This window comes from Sylvia atricapilla, chromosome 9, assembly GCF_009819655.1.
Source record: "Sylvia atricapilla isolate bSylAtr1 chromosome 9, bSylAtr1.pri, whole genome shotgun sequence".
In the NCBI taxonomy this organism is placed as follows: Eukaryota; Metazoa; Chordata; class Aves; order Passeriformes; family Sylviidae; genus Sylvia; species Sylvia atricapilla.
This window is the reverse complement of record NC_089148.1, coordinates 8,163,613-8,181,018: the sequence shown is the minus strand read 5'-3', so window position 1 is coordinate 8,181,018 and position 17,406 is coordinate 8,163,613. Positions and strand designations below refer to the sequence as shown.

General features: G+C 54.6%; 1 protein-coding gene across 1 annotated transcript in view; it reads right to left on the bottom strand.

The window, feature by feature from the left end:
- PAPPA2 (pappalysin 2) overlaps positions 1 to 9,483 on the bottom strand; it is a 90,553-nt gene extending 81,070 nt beyond the window's left edge. The window contains exons 1-2 of the mRNA XM_066324712.1: positions 9,012 to 9,483; positions 2,721 to 3,783 (exon numbers count right to left, since the gene is read on the bottom strand). Of these exons, the coding sequence (XP_066180809.1) occupies positions 2,721 to 3,783; positions 9,012 to 9,483 (1,535 nt within the window). The remainder of the gene's footprint in view (positions 1 to 2,720; positions 3,784 to 9,011) is intronic.
- Positions 9,484 to 17,406: the final 7,923 nt, after the last annotated feature.

The following is a 17,406-nucleotide window of genomic DNA, read 5'->3' as shown; positions in this document are numbered from 1 at the left end:
GGGTTCCCTGTCTCCTGATTGTCCCCAAGCCACAGCTGCCTCCTGGGCACAGGTATGAGGAACAGAGATGTCTGGGTCAGCAACAGCCAGCTTGCTGTCCTTCAGTTACAGACTCAAACCTGGCTCTTATTGTTCTGCTTTTCTGCAGTTTGTTAAATTTCATTTCACATTATTTCTCCCGTTTTGGCTTCCACCCTAAAAATCCCTCTGTAAGTTCACCAGCTGCCCTGCTCATTTAAGAATAATACCTTACAGCAAATGCAGCAGGAGCTCTGCCTGAAAAAAATCCCTCAGGCTGAGGTCCCCTGCTTCTGTGTCTCGGGATCCACCAACCAATTTTGGGGGAACGCCACACACCTGGCCATGCTCTTCAGCAAGCACAAGTACACCTCGGCTTTTCACACACTACTGGTTTCCCAGCAGATCTCCCCCAAACACATATTACTTCCCCAGAAACCATCCTCAGCAGGGATGAGCACAGGGAGGGTGGGTGTCCACCAGCACCACCGGATAGGATGGGACTTGGAGAAATCTGGTCCAGTGAAAGGTGTCCCTGCCCATGGCAGGAGGGGTGGAACTGGATAAACTTCAAGGTCCTTCCCACCCAAACCATTCAATGACTCCTTTTTTTCTGTGATCTCTGAAGAAGCCAGCCAGAAGCAGCTCAGAAGGTCTCAGTGGCAGCAGGATTCAACCCATGCTCCCTCATTTCCCAAATGCCAGGCACACTGGATTTCATTTTTCTGAGTTTAGACTACAATCAATCATTCTTGTCCTCCGTGCAGACCAATGAGGTCTGTGGAAAGAAAATTGCAAAAGATTTGTTATTTCCCTAGTGTTCCCATTTTCCCATTCCTTTCCCACAGAAGCAAGGGTGGGTTTTTTTTGTTTTTGTTTTGTTTTGTTTCCCAACTTTCAGGGGAAAATCCTGACAAATGGCAGCCCTGATTCATACCAGCAAAAATTTGGCCTTTTTCAACTTAAGGTGGAGCCCTTTTTGTCTGAGGACAAAAACATTTCTCTAACTGCACACAGAGGCAAGGACACAGCCTTTGCCCTGCCAAGGCCGAGGTCAAGTGGTGTTAGATGCTGATGGCCACCACAAGTGGAGAGTTGTTGTGCTTTTCATCTGCTCCACGATCAGGGAAGCACAGCCATGCTGGCTCACAGCATGGCAAACAAGGGGGCAGGTGGCCACAGGGTGGCAATGGTGGCTTGTCACCAAAGAGACTTCCAGAGGTGGGAAAACATCTGGGGAGGGTTCCTTGGCCAGGAGCACAGTGTGAGGCCTCTCTCTGTTGCTGGGATGCACTGCAAGAAAAGTTCCCCATCCTCCTCCTGTGTTTTCTCAGGCAGCTTAAGGATGGGTGAGAAAGACTCGGGAAGGAAGGAGGGAAAGTGCTGCTCCTCCCTGTCACCACTGCCCAAACAGAGATGCTTGCTTCTCTCTTCCCTCTGTGTGCTGTCTGGGAAGGAGCAGAGAGAAGAAGCAGACTTGGGAAAAGGGGATTTATGGCTATAGTCTATCTTCTCCCACTGCCCAGAGAAAGAAAAGTGAAGGAGAAAGAAGATCAAAGAACAGATGTGTCCCATAATCCTTCCCTTGCAACTTTTCTCGGCAGATGCTGCCATCTGTGCTGCACCTCTCCTGCTCCAGTAGGCACCTCTGCCTGTCACTGGGAGCCAACAGCAGGGAATGAGTTTTCTGTGATACTGAGGCAGAGACAGCTTTAAATTTAAAGGAAAAAAAAAAAAAAAAAAAAAAAAAAAAGGCAAAGCCTTGACTTTTATTCCCCTTCCCCATCTCCATACAGCAAGTACATTCAGCGGAGCGTTGAGTGTTGGAAGCCATCAACAGTGCTATTGGCACTTCAGAGGCTCCAGCAAGGAGGGCAGGTGGGTGCAAGCCACCAACTGCACCCAGGACACTGTTCCCAACAACTTGGGCTCCCTCATCATGTGAACGGGTCTTCCTCTCCATCCTCCCCCTTGCTGCTGACTCCAAAGACCCCTGGTGAGAGCAAGGGTCCCCTAACATCGCATGGATGCTCCATGGGGTTTAGTCCATGTGGATTTTCAAGGTATTTTACACCTGCAGCACACAGTAAAGGCAGATGTCCTCCTCCAGCCAAGGGAACCTTCTTGTGAGCATCACTCCCTGGGGCAAGATTCAGGACACACACCACACCTTTCCAAATCCTGCACCTCACAGCGAGCACTGCTGGGTTGCCTCCTTCTCCCCACTCCAGCACTCAAGAGAAGGCATTTTGAACACAAATTAAGAAACCAGTCTTTAGACACACCCAGGCAAGGGGGAAAGGGCAGCAATTCCCGAACTACATGCCATGCAGGGGATCAGGGTAAGCAATATCCTTTGCACGGGCTGCTCTGCCCATCCCAGGGATGCCTACATTCCCACTGCCATGTAACCAGAGGCTGGCAGCTCTGCACTGGGAATCCTCCCGGCCTTGGGGAGCAGGAGTGTCCCCGGGGGAAAAAAAACCACTTGCTGGGAGGGCTTCACAGAGGGGTGCAGTGTCACACTGTAGGATTTACTTCTTTTGATGGCAAAACACACCAAATCCCAGGGGAAAACACCCCTCTGCATTCCCACACTGGGAAGCCACTGGTCAGAAGCAATACCCAGACGGAGAGCAGGTGCTGGGGAGGGGGTGCATCCCATCCCTTGGATATCCCACCCCCACAAGCCCCACACCTACCGCTGGGGAGAGTCAGGGTCGAAGCAGGTCCTGGCCACGTCGGTGGCCCGCGGGTCGCAGCAGTCGCCGTCATCGAAGTCGTCCAACATGTTGTTGCACTCCATGTGGCAGACGCCGTCCCGGCGCTTCCAGGAGAAGCAGCGGCCGTGCCTGCGGCAGTCCCCGCCGTCGTAGCCGGTGAGGGGATGCTCGCACTCGGGGTCGCAGCGCTCGTTGCCCACCTTGCTGGGCTCGCAGCCCAGCAGCACGGCGCGGCGGCGCAGGGAGGAGTTGTGTACCTCCAGCAAGCTGAGCTGCCAGGAGATGTTGTAAGGCCGGAAAGCTTCGCTGAGAGCCCGGTGCTGCCGCCAAATCTGCTCCCAGCTGACGGTGGGCCGCCCGCCGTCGTCCTCGGCCAGGTTCACCACGCGGTAGCGCACCACCTTCCAGCTCCGCAGCGGCCAGTGCTGGTTGTAGTGGGACACCAGCTCCACGTTGTCGCAGGCGGTCTGCCCGCAGGCGGGGGGACCCAGCGGCCGCACGATGGGGGGTGCTGGGGACAGCAGCACCCACTGCTGGGGGAAGGCACCCTCCCGAAAAGGCGCCCAGCATTCCTCCGGGGTGGCAAAGCCAGCGGCCAAAGCCAGCCCTGCCGTCTCCTCAGCCACCTGCTCTAGAAAGGAACGCTGGAGGCGGGACTGGGACAGGGCACCGCGCCACAGGGCCAGCCCAGCCAGGTGTCCCCGGAAAGTGTGGTTGGTTCCCCAGGCGTCCCCTCCCAGCAGCAGCGTGCGACAGGAGGACATGAAGGCGCTGTGCAGGGGTCCCTCCTGCCCGCTGGAACGGCCAACCCGCACCCCATCCACGTAGAGGGCCATCCACCGCCCGTCGTAGCTGGCAGCCAGGTGTGTCCATGTCCCGGGGCGGTAGCGGTGGTGGGAGGTGACCTCGGTGGCGGTGGCTGCCCGGTCCGTGCGCAGGGAGAAGAAGAAGCGGGCGTCCTTCTTGCCACTGAGCTGCAGGGCGCGGATACCCAGCGCCCAGCCCTTGTCGCTGGCTGAGTGCGAGCAGTTGTTGAAGACACCTGCAGCAGGTCGGGGAAGGGATGGAGAGAGAGAGAGGAGAGCTGGTAAGGACCAGAGAGCATCACCACTCCTCCCTGGAGCACAAGCTGGGTCCTTGGCAGTAGGTAAATGAAGGTGGTCAGAGGTTGGGCAGTGGGCGCTCCACCAGGGGTGAGACCCCAGCCCTCATTCAAAATCATTTGGATGAGTAGGTGGAGTAGCCAGGAAGAATGGCAGAGCCAGAGAGGTAGGATGGAGAGGGGAGGAAGAGCGTGGACGGGAGGAGAGGCCGAAAAGCGAGGTGTTTCTGAGTTGCTCTCTGTAGGAGTGCTACGCCAGGACGGGATTAGAGGCTAAGCTTTTTATCTGCGAGCCAAAGCTTTTAAGAATTAGAGCACAGCAACCCAAAGCAATACAGGCTCCTCCAGGGACTGCTTCCCCAACAGCTTCTAGGCAGATTTACAGCTCTCGTTTATGCTCCAGTTTCTCACCCCGTCGTGCATCCAGTGCTGGCGGGAGAGGGTTGGAGAGGGCTGCGCTGCCTCCAGCCTGGCCAGTGCACTCCTCACCCCCTATGGTCACCTGAACATAAATCCATTCCCAGGAATAGCCTCTCCCTCTGCATCCAGGCATGCTGCAAACCTGTTTTAGGCTGGGCAAGACCCGGCGCTGTGCTGACTTTCCCCCAGACTGCTGAGTGCCCATGGCAAAGAACCAGAGGCTTGCAGGCAAGGAAAGCCCTTGGGAATCAGTGGCCGTAAGGCACCTAAACGCCGGCAAAGGTAAAGGAACCTGCTGCTTGAAATAAATGCCTCTGGGCTCCTTAACCACCACAGCCAGGAGGTTCATGCAGGTCATTAGCTGAGCTGAATGAGTTTGAAGTCACTCTGACACTCAGTGGTGTCTTCTGGGACCACTCTGCTCTGCCATCCATCACCCCAACAAACAGTGTCCCAATGCTGACAAAACTTGCTGCCATGCCCAGAGACTCCTGCTGTGGTATTTCGTATTCTCCATCCTGCTTTTCCTGCTGCATGGATTCTCCTGCCCCTCACTGTGCCGTTCCCATTTCACATATTTTCTGCCCATCTTCATGGCATCAGGACCTCGGGTCTAAAATGAAGCCTTCCTGCCTGTGCCACTGTCTTTCCTGTTCCTGGGGATACCTCACCTGCTGCCAGAATATCAAACACACCAGTAGAGAGAAGCAGAGGTGTAGAACAGAAGAAGCTCCAGGAGCAGCAGGATCTCCTGGCTCTCATCCAGGGCATGTGTCTGAAGCCAGGTTACCATGACCCCATGTTTCCCCCTTGTAAACACGGCTGGCAAAGGTCACACCAAGCCCTGCTGCACCCCAGGAAGGAGCATCCCTCCCTCTCTCCCTCTCTCCATCCATCACTTCCGCCAAGGGCGAGATGGGTGGTGGCCTCTAAACCATCCCACAGCTGTAACCACCCTGGGCATGGATCCCTGTCACTGCTCACTACAAAGGCAGCCACGCACAAAGCCTCCGTGGGCGGATGGGCTTTGGCCAACTCTTGTTTTCTGGTGGATTGTGAAAGAAAAGCAGAAAGACCAGGGGAAGCTGAGACAGGGAGAAGCCAAAAAGTAGGAGGCGAGCAAAGGAGCCTAGCAGAAGTGAAAAGACAAAGCTGGAGAGTGCTTCTGGGCTGGGTGCTGGCTGAAACGTGCTGAGACCTGCCCACTTGAAAGCCATCTTTGGTCACTGGGGGTTGAGGAAATAGGGCTTGGTACCTTCACTCTTGGGAAAACTCATGCAGTTCAACTTGAAATGATTCAGAGTGCCTCAAATTTGATTAAGCCCCAAGATAAAAATGGGAAAAACAGCATCGGGGTTGAGTGTAAGCTATCATCCTCATGAACCCATGCTGAAGCCAAGCCATGCCTGACAGTGCCTGATGAGTTCAACACTGGCCAAAAGAAATTTAAATGAGCCCAGGACCATGTAGAAGGACTTCATCAAAGTCCTCAAAGGGATGTAAGTAAGGCCAAGGCCGGCTCTACAGCAGGGGAGGAAAGTCAGTAAATCAGCAGCTGGTGCATCCTGGACATAGCCAAGGATGACACCTCCTCAGCAGCAGCGGTGGAGGTTCTGCCGGCAGAGCCGCATGTCCCACAGCCAGCAGCCACTGCAGAACAGCGTAACAAAAAAGGTCTAACACCAGGTCCTGGCATCTCTCAAGGGCCCTCATGAGAAATCATCAGGGGGGCAGTTTCAAGCCCTCAGAGTTTGTCAAGGAGCTTGGTATTTTGTCCTGAGGCAACCCACCAGAAGGCAAAGCTGTTTGTAGAAGAAGTGTGAGGTGTCTCCTCAGCAGCTCTAAGTACAACTCTGCCTCTGATCCCTCAGGCAGGAAAGGGGAGCTCTAGCCTAGTTTATGCTGTTCACCTGTGCCGTAGGGGAATGCCTCCGGGGGTTGAAACAAGAGTTGTTGGTAACAGTGCAAAAAAATTTGAAGAGGAAGATACCTGCTGAGGAAGGTCATGGAGAAAAAGCCCACACACAGATTGAATGTGCCCCTTTGTAAGGACCCCACTGCAAGCAGCCTTTCCCACTGGGGACGGGAGTTTTGCAGCACAAGGAATAGCTTCCAGTCACGCTTTGAGACCCAGATACTGGGGGAAATTGGCTGCTAAAGCTCCAGAGGGTCTGACAAAGGCCAGGAGCCTCTAGTCATGGTCACCCCTCAGGATATGCAGTGGGAACCCACTCAGGGACCCAAGGAGGACATCTGGATTTAGACACAGCAGATGTTTTGGACAGTCGCTGGTGAAGGATCTGACTCAACAAAATCACCTACAATTTGAGTGAAAACAAATCTCAGCCTGACACAAAGGGAAATTCCTTGGGGTTCACCAGAAGCAGAGCAGGCATGAATGGAAGGGAGACAATAAAGATGGAAAAGGAAACTGCATCACATGAAAGGACTCTCATCTGCTGCCCAAAATGAGTAGGACAAGGAAGAAGGACCAGTTTTCTTCCCCAAAAGTGGCTGTGGCAGGTTATACCCCAGCAGAAATCACCCCATGAAGGAACAACTAAGAAGGATGAACAGCCCCATCCAGGGTGGCCCTGAGGCAAAATGTGGCATCTAGGGGAAAAAACAGCGACTCTTGAGCCTTCTATCCAAGCAACAGCCACACCAGCTGACAGGATAGCTTGTTTTCCATGATCGGAGCTGCTCAGCCTGCCCTGACTTCTCAAGCACTGATGCTGGGAGAGCTCAGCTCTGCCCTGCTTTCCTCCTGCCTTCCCTCACACATGGACACTTGGAGCATCTCCAGCTCCTCCACACCTTTGGATGACGTCATGCTAAGTCACCTCTCCTTTGACAGAGCAGGAGCACCAGATCAGAAGCAGACACAGCACCTGCTGAGGGCTGGCAGCTGCTTCTGTCACCTGCTCACACAAAATGCCAGCAGCACAGGGCTGGTCCCCTTTGGCCACCCACACCCAGATCCCTTGGTCCCAACTGCAGGGTGACAGTGGGAAATCAACAGTGACTCAGACAGCCTGGGGCTGACTGAAACCCTGGAGCAGGGAAGCTGGGGGATATTACTCGAGTGAATGCCAGCACTTACGGGTGGTGCTTTCAGCACTAACAACTGTCCCACCCTCCAGAAGGAAATTAAAAAATAAAGAATAAAAATAATAATAGAACTCTGCTGGCTAGCTGGAAAACTCAAATCCCAGCACCTGCAGGCCAGACCTCCAGATGCAAACAGCTGTGCTGCTGATGGAATGACTGGGAATTGTGCTCCCTGCATCCCAAGATGCAGAGAGGCATCGAGGATTGCTGATAGGAAGGTGGACAGTGAGGTGGATGCTAGGGAGTTTGGTAGTTTCCTTGTACAGAGCTATTTTTCCCCTCAGTCACGGAAAGAACAGGCTGCAGGTATGGTTTTTTTGCCCTATAACTGAGGAGAAAAATCAGTCAAAGGGACCAGGCAAAGCAGAGGGAGGTTCAGTGGAATGATCACAAGCCAAGGGAGAGTTAGGATAGAGAGAATTCCCCAATCAGCTTGGCTGGGCCAGCACAGAAACACAGGAGCCCCCACTGTGGGAACCCCAGACATCCTCTGCCATCTGTTCCCAGCCCTCTCTAGCATCCCTGCACTGCCCTGCCAAGGCTTGTACCCAGGCACAAACACCCATCCTGGCATAGCCGAATGAAGCACCACTGCAGGAGGTGACATCTGTCCCAGTCTGTGCCTGCGTACCTGTTTTCTCTCTCTCCTCAGCTTCTCCATCACAGGATCATTAAAGTTGGAAAAAACCCTTTAAGGTCATATCCAACAGTTAGCACTGCCAAGCTCACAAATGAACCATGTCCCTAAGCACCACATCTATACCTCTTTTAACACTTCCAGGGATGGTGATTCCACCACTTCCCTGGGCAGCCTATTCCAGCACACAACTCTTTCAGAGAGGAAATTTTTCTTAGTATCCAATATATAAACGTCTCTTGGCACAATTTGAGGCAATTTTCTCTTGTCCCATCACTTGTTACTCAGGAGAAGAGACAGACAACCACTACATCGTCCTTCCAGGTACTTGTGGAGAGTAATGAGGTCCTCCCTGAGCCTCCTTTTCTCCAGGCTGAGCCCCCCCCCCCCAGCTCCCTCAGCCGCTCCTCATAGGACTCGCTCATCCCTTTCCCTGTTTCTCAGCAAGTCCTTGCGGGGGTAATTACGGCTAGAACAAGCCCCTGGGGCCGGCCCCTGCCCCGCAGTCGTTCGCCCTCGGGGCCGCAGCCCGGGCACCGGAGCCTCGGGGCCGAGCCGTGAGTGCGGCGCGGCTGCCACCGTGCGGCCACCGCCCCGGGGACCCGCCGGGAGCCCCGGAACGCCTCCGTGCGCCCGGAGCCCCGAGCAGGGGGGACTGGTGGGCTGCCGGGGGAGGGGAGGAGGATCAGGGGTAGCGTATCACCCAGACAGACCTTCCAGCTCCCGGCGAGGGAAGACGGAAAAACCAGATGGAGCCGGGGCGGGCTGGGGGGGCATGGGGGCGGGCTGGGAGGACGGGGCGGGTGGGAACAGAGGGGAGGGGATGGTTTAGAGTTTGGTCTCAAGGGAAGGAGGAATATTCCACGCCCGCGGTGCTGAGAACGCGGGTGTGGGCGCAGGGTGTCACCTGCCAGAGCGGCGAAGTCAGGGAGTCCCCCGTGCGGATGTTCGAGGAGGGTCGCGGGGTGTCGGGTCCCCATCCCTCCTTGCCGGGGTTTACCTGCGATGATGGCCGGGTTGTTCTGTCCGCCCTCCGCCTTCACCCACAGCTCCAGGGTGAACTCCTCCCGCGGGACTGCGGGCAGCGCCTCCGCCCGCGCCGCCAGCTGCTCCCGGCCGCCCGAGAAGTACAGGGCGGGCAGCGGCCGCTCCCGGGGAGGGTCCGGCACCTGCGGCTCCCGGCCGCGCCGCCTGTCCCCCCGGCTCCGGCCCCGGCCCCGGCCGTCCGCCTCGCCCTCCGGCTCTTCTCCTCCTCCCCTGGCTCCCCGCGGTCTCCGGCCCCGCGGGGACGCGGCTCCGAGCGCCCCGTGCGCGGCGGGACCCTGCGGGTACAGCCCGTACGGGTGATGCGGGGGCGCGGCGCGGCGGCTCGGAGCCTCCATCCCGCACCCCGAGACCGCCGGGGGCTCCCCGCGGGCCAGGCTGAGCGCCGCCAGCAGCAGCGCGGCCAGGGGGGCTCCGCCGCGCAGCATCCTCCTTGGGAACGAAGTTTTGGGGGCTGGGAGGTGGGGGGCCAGTGGCCGCGGGGGAAATGGGACGTTCAGGGGGGCGGCGGGCGGCAGCGCCGGGGCACAGTCCCCCGCCCCCCGCCGCAGCCGCTGCCCCCAACTTTTCCCCGGCACCGCTCTCCTCCCTTCTGCTCCTGCGGGAGGAGGAGGAGGAGGAAGAGGAGGAGGAGAAGGAAGGCGAGAGCACCGCGGCGAGGACCCCCCTCCTGCCTGCAGCCGGGGTTCCCGGGGCACGGCGGACCCTAGGCGGCTCTCGGCGCTGCCCGGCTCTGCCTGCGGGAGCGGGGGCTGCGTTAGTCGCCCTTATCTAGAAAGCCCCGAGGCGCTCCGCTCCCCCCCCCCACCTCAAGGAGGGGTGTGGAGGGGGGGCTGCCCTTATTTAAAGATGATTATGTCCAATCTAATAAACGCCTAGCGGAGCATCGCCCTCCCTTCCCTCCGCCCTCGCGGGCGCTGCCCAGGATGCTGGCGGGGAGGGGATGCGGAGGAGACACAACCCTCCGGGCGCTTGGTCCCCTCCGCACCCCCTTCCCGCCCTCGGGCTTTTGGGACAGCACCTGCCCTGCCCCTGCCCGTGTTTTCTCCTGTTGTACTTCCCACCTGGCCTCCATCCTCCATCTCCATCACCTAGAGGAGAGGAAAAGAAGTGAAAGGAGGGAACATCCTTCCCTCAGCCCTGCCCCAGGCGAGGGGAGAGGTTGTCTTGGGCTAGGAGTCCCTCCTCAGCAAGGGATTTTTCTGCTTTTTCTCGCCTTTTTTTTTTTTTTTTTTTTTTCCCAAACAATGACACGTGCAGAAAGGGAGGGTGGAGGTGCCTTATCTGAGCAAACCACATCCAAAAGCAAAAAAAAAAACCCTATGAATGCACCAAGGGAGTGGGCAGCAGTGTGAGGAGCATCTCATCCACCCTCTGCCAGAGGATACAGCACCAGCGCAGCTAAGGAAGAGTTTCTCAAAGCATACAGGTGAGAAAACAAACCCCCAAAGTTTCCTCTCGGTTCCCAAAACTCTGTCACAGCAGCACATGGCATATGAGACTAGGAAAACTTCAGCAAGGAGATTCAGTGAGACAAGAAGCTTTTTTTTTTTTTTTTTTTTTGGTTTTTTTGGTTTTTTTTTTTTTTTTTTGCACTCCCAAACACTATCTGTGGCGGTCAGTCTGAAGCAGGGTTGCCAGCGAAAGCTGGGAGGCCCATTCCAGGGTACAGGCTTTCAAACCAGCAAGGCAGGAGGGAAGGGATTTAAGAATAAGTGGCAGGAGCTGGCTGTGTGGGGTTGGGGTTGGGCGGGTTTTTTGTCTTCTCAGGGTGGGAGGGTGATGGGAATAAGGGTGGGGGACTGATGCCTTTAGTCAGGGAGAGAGAGAAAAATACAGTGCTGGAAAATTTGAGGGTTAGGAGGGGCGAGCACAGTGCATCTCCTGCTGCCTGAGAAGGAGGAAGGTGGGTGTGAGCACACAGAGGTGAGGGCTGGGCTGGCGGTGTGTGAGGAGGAGGGCAGGACACAAGGGAGCGAACAAGGCCAGGCAGAGCAAGGATGGCTCATGCAACCTTGTTCGAGCAACTCCCAAGGACATGTGTGGCATGAACCACATCCAAGCACAACACCAACACCCATGGCTTGTGGGGAGGTGGTGAGAAGAGGTCTGCAGCCCTCCTGCCTGCCCTGACTGACCCAGTGCCCGTCCACTGGCAGTGGGGCATGGAAAGAGCCCAGCTCATGGCTTGGCACTGGTGAGGTGGCCCAGCAAGTATTGTCCTGGGGCCAATGCCAGCAAGCTCTGCTTACAGTGAGTATTCATTCAGGAATGAACCAGGCTCCTGATAGCTCTGTCTACCAGGGCCTGATAAGAGAGGACCCCATGGGATGGCTAATTTTGAATGGTGGTGATTTTATTAAGAGGCTGTTTATCATCTTGCCACACATTCTTCCCCAGGTAATCCGAAGAAGCAAGACCCTCAGCGATGTACCAAGAGGTTCAGCAGCACTGTCTCCTCAGGGACGGCCTGGCTGGGATGAATCCAGCATCAAAGAAACAAATCCCTCCAGAAGTGCACCCAGGCAGGGACTCTATACATAGGCTCTGGCCTGGGCTAAGCTGCTCTCTTGACAGAATGGCACCCACAAACAAATAGCTCTGCTGTCTGCAGGGTTGGGATGAACCAGGAGCTGCAAAACCTACCAAGGAGCCTGCTTCCTGGGTGCAAGATGGGCAACAGCAGAGGAAGTCTCCCTGCCATGCCAAGCCCCTGTCTTCCCCTGCTCTGCCTGTCCAAGCCTAAGTCTGTCCAGATTTGGGAACCACTGGAGCAGGAAGCTGAGACTATGAATCATTATCCTGTGTTGGCTCCTGAGTACTCTCCACCCAGGCAGGTTCCCCTGGCAATCCCTGCCAAGGTGGTGCTGGTGAGGATGAGGATGGCAGGACAGTGGGGTCACATCACTGGGCTGGCTCAGCATCTGGGGAAGAGACATGCTGGGATGCTGTTCCCATCCCAGCACCACTGTGGGCTACAGAGTAAATCCCTGTTGTTTGGGTAATTTTTCTTTGCTTTCCAAAAGCAAACAAACACATTAAAGAAAACAAAACAAAACAAAACAAAAACCAAGCCACCTCAGAAAAAAACCAACCAAACAAAAAGCCCCCAAACAATTAACTGACCACTGAGATGATTTCTCTGCCTGTAAACCTGTGAAGAGAAGACTGGTCCTGTGGATAAGGTAGGGATTCCAGGGTGGATGACTAGTGGCAATGTGTTCCCAGCATGTTTTCTGTCTCTCAGGGAAGCATCTGTTAGATCAGTCTCTCAGTGGGCATCTGTTAGAGATCCCAGCTCAGAGCCAGGCCATCTTGGCTAAGGAATGCAACAGCCCTGGGATCTTGTATGGAGATGATCCTCACAGGCAGGGTGCCACTGCAGTTCGAATCTGCTAATGGTGTTCAGGAGCAAGCAAAAGGATGCTGAGTGGGAGGAAGAGGAGGGCAGAGTGTTGTCAGAGGGTCAGTTTGGTGGGTTATTCCTCAACCCTTCCCCACTCGTTGTCCTTCCTGGCATGCCCCTGCTCTTTGGATCCTCTGGGCTGTCAGTCTCTGCAGTCAGGGTTCTTTGGGGTGGAGATTGGATAAGACAGGCTGCCGATGCTGGGAAGGAGCAGGGGGCCAGGAGCCTCTGGAAGGAGGCAGGGGAAGGGGGGAGCCCCATCAAAGTGAGATGCTGAGCGAGGGCCCTGGGATGCTCCCAGCATAGGAGTGAGGTACCAGGGCTGCTCCAGCCCACACTGGGGAAAGGTGAGGAGCAGTTGTGGGGTGCACTACAGGGGGGATGGACAAGATGACCTTTAGAGGACCCTTCCAGCTCAAACTATTCTATGATTCTAGGATTTAGCTGGAGCAGAGGCTGAGCCTTGCTTTTCCCCACGCCTGTCAAAAACTATCAACAAAAGCCTTCCTCTCCCTCCACTCCTCCTCGGGAAACCACTAGTGATCTTGACATGGGAATAAAGGCTCTGGGAGAATCCAGCTTTTTTGTTCACGGCCAGGCAGCCAAATCCTGCAAGCCTGAGACAGCAAGCCTCAGCAATCAAAGCCACGAGCAACAGCCGACCCTGCTCAGGGCACAGCCCCAGCCCTCCCTCCTCTCCCTACCCAGCACTCCTGCTTTTCCCAAGCAGATTAGGAGCCTGTTCAAACACTGAGGACCCCCGGAGGTCAGAGACGCTGGCCTCCCTCACCAGAGGTTTGTTTGGGAACTCGCCGAGTTTCCTGCTCCTGGTAGGTCTGGAGATAAGCCCTGGTGTGCAGCCGCCATCTGGTGCCAGCGCCGGTAGGAGTCCACAGTCACACACGGAAAATCCAGCAGCAAAAGCTCCAGAGCCATAGAATCAAAGGATCACAGAATGGTTTGGGTTGGAAGAGACTGTAAAGATCATTTAGTTCCACCCTCTTGCCATGGGCAGGGACACCTTCCACTATCCCAGGTTGTTCCAAGCCCTGTATGATCTGGCCTTGGACACTTCCAGAGATTGGGCAGCCACAGCTTCTCTGGTCAACCTGTGCCTCAGCACCGTCACAGGAAAGAATTTCTTCCTAAAACCTGAATCAAAACCTACTCTCTTTCACTTAAAAGTCATCTCTTCTTGTCCTATCACTACATACCGTTGTCAAAAGTCCTGCCCCCTGGGTGTTTGTGCCTTGCAAATGGACACATCTCATGAGGGATGAGAGACGACCATAGAGGCCTCCCATGGGCACTCCCTGGACTCTCCATGGCCTGGCAGGCGGGGTTCCCCTCACCCTGCAACACCCAGTAAGCTTTCCCTGTGCTGTTCAGTCCCATGAGCTGGGTGACAACAATTCCTCTGCTGAATTCAGAAGCTGTACCTGCCTCAAGATTTTAACAAGCCACATACACAACCTGAACTCCTTCAGCAATGGAGTCAAGGAATGAGATTAAAGAAGAGCAAAGGATATGTCTGCTGCATTGCCCTCACACCTCACACCTGCCTCCTCCCCTGTGCTCCAAGCCATGCAGCCTGTAGATTGCCCAGGGTAGCAGGAATGCAGGGGGTCCATGGGACAAGCCAACCAGCCAGGCAGTCATAGGGGTATCAACTAAGGTACTTGGAAGCCAGTTTGCTGCATCACCATCAGATGTAGCTATTTCAGAGCAGCCTTGGATATCATGGTGGAGCCCTGAGCTGCAGCAGAGCTGTGCTTTGGATGGCCCTTGCAAGCTTCCAGTAAAAACCATTTGCTTGCAGTTGGGATGTGAGGATAGTAAAGATGCTCAGCAGCTCACTCACATCTCTACACAGGGAAGACACTCCCTACACAACACCCTCCAAGGATCTTCTTGCATCCCGAAGTTTTACACTTCACCAAGAACTTGCAGGTGCTAAATTAAGACCTGCTAGAGAACAGGCCATGACCTTTGCCAGACAGGGTGTCTCAGATATTGAAAATTATTCCAAGTGCTGACAAAAGGCAGGGACTTATCTGCCTTTATGTAATGTAGCTCTTCCAGCAGCCAAGGAGGAAAAGCATACATGAAAAAGCAGGGGGAAAATGGAATTTAGCTTCTCACTTTCCATTCTGCTACTGTCGTTGGGGAGTTTCAGCCCCACTAAGTCAGGATAGTCCAAGAACAAGCCTATCCCAGCTCAGTGGGAAGTGCTTGCCAAGAGATGCCAGGCAGCTCCTGCTCCTGCAGCAGAGGCAGAGTCCAAGAGGAGCAGTGCAGGCACCAAAGGGAGGGACATGTTGGTACAAACACAGCAGGGGCCCGTTCAGACTTCCAAAATCCTGCCCCAGCAGACCCAAGTCTGCTGGGAAGAGCCTCAGGAGAGCATTACTGCATTAATGGCAGCTCTGGTGGGCAGGTGGAATAATGAGACAATCTTGCTGCATTTTCATCATCCATGTGCCCACACCAACACCTGCCTGCTAACCCCTGCTGGAAATGCTGCTCACACGATAGCATCTCTTCCTTAATCGAGTATGACTTCCCTTGCAGGAGGGTCAGAGCAATTACCTGTACAGAGCTCCACCATCTCCCAGCAGCCTTCACCCTGCTCCTGTATTTTTAGGCACTTTCCATGTGTCACCCAGACAGAAAGGCCATTTGCTGGAGCCAGTCAATAAGACATGAAATGAGCACTTAATCTGGCACTGGTATCTGAAGGACAAGGGGAAGGAAGGAATGGTTTGTGCCACCCCAGTGCAGATGCAAAGCTCAGCAGTTCCTCAAAATTCAGATTTTAAGATCTCTCATCTGACCCAAGCCAGGTAACAGCTGCAGCAAGAAGAAAAGGAGCAGAATAAACGAGCACAGTGGTTGGGGTGGAGGCAAAGGGGCTGCCTTTTACCTCAATGTAAAGCAGGACTTTTGGTACCGTGAATTAGAGGTGCCACATTATTGCTGATCCAAAACTCAGTGTCATTGGGACATCCTCTATCCTGCAGAGAACCTGCTTTGTCATTTGGCAGTGAGCAATAAAAAGAAGCACGAAAGAGTCGGACTCAGCTCTTAAAAGCTGGCCAGCAGGGTTTTAAGTATTTGGGGTTTGGACAAGTTCATCACAACCAGAAAACACCTCTGCCTTCCCCATTCATTTTTAGAAGGGACAAATAAAAATAGACTTTCCAGAAGAGCCACAGACAGGGGAGAGATGGGGATGGAGCCACACATTAGCTGCCAAGGAGGCTCACAGCATCCAGCTCACAACTGTGCTGTGAACCTGCACTGCCCAGGTCATTCATGTCCCACGCTGGGGCAGGTTGGAACCCTGGTTAAAATGTGGAAGAAATTATGATCACTTATGCACACACATTCTTCTCAAGCAAGAGAAAAAAGTGGTTATCCCAGGCTGGAGATATGACACCTACTGGTTTTCACTGGACAAGGAAAAAGACCAAGAGATGAACTCTGGTACCACCCACTATCCAGCAAGTTTTCAGTTGCTTTTTTGTTTGTTTGTTGGATGTTGCCCACAGCGTGGTTTTGTACCTGCAATGTAGTGGCAACAGCCCCAGGCCAGTGGCATCCTGGTACCTGTGTGTCAACACATGAGGCAGGAGCTGGAGGCACCAAGAGCATTGGTTCTCTCCAGCCTTCCCAATCAGAGTGGGTACCTCCATTTTCCGTAGGACTTGCACTGGGATGTGTCCTGCCATGTTGTGCCTCCTGTGCCAGTTAGCTGAAGTGCTTGAATATTTGGTTTAATGCTGCTGAGCCCTTCAGTGTCTCTATCAATGGTATTGTGATGATGGTCCACCTTTGTGACCAGACTCAAGCACAGAGACACCTTCTAGGGACGTTTGGTGCTTTGGTCCTGGGATATTTGTGCCATTTTTTACCCAATCTTAACCCCAATGCCACCTTAAAACCTTCTTAATGCAGAGTGCTCACTACAGCTGTTGAGCAGAAAGGAGCAAAGCCCGGGTATGAAAGCCTTGGTCAGGACAAGATATTACTGGCAAGGACCACCCCTTCCAAATCAGAACCTTCCTCGGTGCTAAAAGCCATTGATTTTTTTTTTTTTTTTTTTTTTTGTACCCTGCTCATAGTCTTCATCTCAGCTCAGTCAGAGCTAATTAGCTGTTTTATCCTTTATCCCTAGGCCAGGTTTTCCCCTCAACCATTTCTATGACTTCTTCTGGAGCTGTAGATGCAAGAGTGATCCCTGGTTGAGAAGGGTTACTCAAAGCCATCTCTGACTTCCCCTTCATGCCACTGGCAGAGCTGGCCAGCAGCATTTCCAGCTTCTGCCAACCTCCCTGGGCCGGCAAGGAGCACAGGAAAAGTGCAGGAATCCCAGTCTGGGGAGAGCCAGCAAAATCAGTAATCTATCACTTTGGCTGCAAACCTACTGGGAAAGGTTTTTCCAGTTAAAGATGAATAGGAGAGGCTGTTGATGCCATGTCCTCCCTGTGCAAGCCTCCAGCTCCTGAATCTGCTGCTGAAGAGTCCCCTGCAGCTCCACGTGGCCATGCAGTCTAGACCCCTCATTATCTCCTTCTTGCAGCCCATGGCACTGTGCCCATTGCTGCAGCTCTACCACCATCACCCACAGTGATCCTTTCCCTCCTTGCCTTCTCCAGGGCCCTGGGGAGTCTGTGAACATGCCATGTCACACACTGCTTCCCAGCTAGACCTGGGGGCACCGGGCCTTGCAGGAGGAGCCCCAAGGATGCAGCACTCCCTTGAGCATTACCCATTGCCCCGCGGGCTCTGTGTCTGCGAGCTGCTCGTAGCCAGAGCTCAGCTCTCCAGCATTGCCACCGGGGGCTCTAGAGGAACCTGCTGCTCAGCAGACTGAAGGCAGCTGAGAAGAAAGATAAAGCTAAAGCTTCATTTTGCTGGGATATTGGCACGCCGGCACTCATGC